At 62.7% G+C, this 2,302-nt stretch overlaps 1 protein-coding gene across 1 annotated transcript; it reads left to right on the top strand.

The window, feature by feature from the left end:
• Positions 1-608: 608 nt before the first annotated feature.
• On the top strand, positions 609-2,280 carry LOC135531992 (basic proline-rich protein-like; the record flags this gene model as incomplete). Its single annotated transcript, XM_064959675.1, has 1 exon — positions 609-2,280. A coding segment is annotated over exon 1 (1,672 nt), but the record flags the coding sequence as incomplete, so codon positions are not given.
• Between the last annotated feature and the right edge of the window lie 22 nt (positions 2,281-2,302).

Genomic DNA, 2,302 nt, shown 5'->3' with positions numbered 1-2,302 from the left:
GGGGAGATGTTATTTGCACAAGTAAGAGAAAGACCCTGTTATGTCTGACCTCAGAGGCATGGGCTTTCATCTATTCTGAGTTGTGACCTTTTGACCTCAACAGCTAAGGAATACTGGGAGGGAGCCAATTACAATGAGATGACATGTCCGTTATAGAAGGCTAGGCTTTGAGTGAAACAATGAAGAGGGCTTCACAACAACACACACAGACGGACACAAAGAAACTGATATGGCAAAGATGACATTCATCTAAAAATACTCAAACTAAGCTGGGCGACGTATATAAAAGGATTTGATTCATTCTAAATGTTTTTGAGGGATATTCCGAATGCCTGAATCGCAAGAATCAACGTTTTGTTGTTTTCCATTTTTGGAGAGTTTAGTTCCGCTTTTTCTCATGTTGTATGTTTGGTCGTCTCCTTCTCTCTTTTGTCTGCACTTTCCCCATTTCCCCCAGAGATCTGTGTATAATGACGCGATGCACGTCATCACCCTAACAAATGGGAGTCGTTGTCCCAAAGGCAGGAAGGCAGGCGACAAGCTTAGGTCCATAGAAACACATTGGCCTTATTTTATTTGAACTTCACTCTCGCTTTACCTCTTCCTCTATGGTTTACACGCCACCAGGCCCTTTCCCCCTGCCTCTCACGCCACCAGGCCCTTTCCCCCTGCGTCTCACGCCACCAGGCCCTTTCCCTCGTCTCACGCCACCAGGCCCTTTCCCCTCGTCTCACGCCACAGGCCCTTTCCCCCTGCGTCTCCACGCCACCAGGCCCTTTCCCCCTGCGTCTCACGCCACCAGGCCCCTTTCCCCCTGCGTCTCACGCCACCAGGCCCCTTTCCCCCTGCGTCTCACGCCACCAGGCCCTTTCCCCCTGCGTCTCACGCCACCAGGCCCTTTCCCCCTGCGCCTCACGCCACCAGGCCCTTTCCCCCTGCCTCTCCACGCCACCAGGCCCTTTCCCCCTGCCTCTCACGCCACCAGGCCCTTTCCCCCTGCCTCTCACGCCACCAGGCCCTTTCCCCCTGCCTCTCACGCCACCAGGCCCTTTCCCCCTGCCTCTCACGCCACCAGGCCCTTTCCCCCTGCCTCTCACGCCACCAGGCCCTTTCCCCCTGCCTCTCACGCCACCAGGCCCTTTCCCCCTGCCTCTCACGCCACCAGGCCCTTTCCCCCTGCCTCTCACGCCACCAGGCCCTTTCCCCCTGCCTCTCACGCCACCAGGCCCTTTCCCCCTGCCTCTCACGCCACCAGGCCCTTTCCCCCCTGCCTCTCACGCCACCAGGCCCTTTCCCCCCTGCCTCTCACGCCACCAGGCCCTTTCCCCCCTGCCTCTCCACGCCACCAGGCCCTTTCCCCCCTGCCTCTCACGCCACCAGGCCCTTTCCCCCTGCCTCTCACGCCACCAGGCCCTTTCCCCCTGCCTCTCACGCCACCAGGCCCTTTCCCCCTGCCTCTCACGCCACCAGGCCCTTTCCCCCCTGCCCCTCACGCCACCAGGCCCTTTCCCCCTGCCCCTCACGCCACCAGGCCCTTTCCCCCTGCCCCTCACGCCACCAAGCCCTTTCCCCCTGCCCCTCACGCCACCAGGCCCTTTCCCCCTGCCTCTCACGCCACCAAGCCCTTTCCCCCTGCCCCTCACGCCACCAAGCCCTTTCCCCCTGCCCCTCACGCCACCAAGCCCTTTCCCCCTGCCCCTCACGCCACCAAGCCCTTTCCCCCTGCCCCTCACGCCACCAAGCCCTTTCCCCCTGCCCCTCACGCCACCAAGCCCTTTCCCCCTGCCCCTCACGCCACCAAGCCCTTTCCCCCTGCCCCTCACGCCACCAAGCCCTTTCCCCCTGCCCCTCACGCCACCAAGCCCTTTCCCCCTGCCCCTCACGCCACCAAGCCCTTTCCCCCTGCCCCTCACGCCACCAAGCCCTTTCCCCCTGCCCCTCACGCCACCAAGCCCTTTCCCCCTGCCCCTCACGCCACCAAGCCCTTTCCCCCTGCCCCTCACGCCACCAAGCCCTTTCCCCCTGCCCCTCACGCCACCAAGCCCTTTCCCCCTGCCCCTCACGCCACCAAGCCCTTTCCCCCTGCCCCTCACGCCACCAAGCCCTTTCCCCCTGCCCCTCACGCCACCAAGCCCTTTCCCCCTGCCCTCACGCCACCAAGCCCTTTCCCCCTGCCCCTCACGCCACCAAGCCCTTTCCCCCTGCCCCTCACGCCACCAAGCCCTTTCCCCCTGCCCCTCACGCCACCAAGCCCTTTCCCCCTGCCTCTCACGCCACCAAGCCCTTCCCCTGCCCTCACGCC

The sequence above is a fragment of the Oncorhynchus masou genome, unplaced genomic scaffold (genome assembly GCF_036934945.1).
Source record: "Oncorhynchus masou masou isolate Uvic2021 unplaced genomic scaffold, UVic_Omas_1.1 unplaced_scaffold_16984, whole genome shotgun sequence".
In the NCBI taxonomy this organism is placed as follows: domain Eukaryota; kingdom Metazoa; phylum Chordata; class Actinopteri; order Salmoniformes; family Salmonidae; genus Oncorhynchus; species Oncorhynchus masou.
The sequence above is the reverse complement of the archived record's forward strand: the minus strand, read 5'-3'. Positions and strand labels throughout refer to the sequence as shown.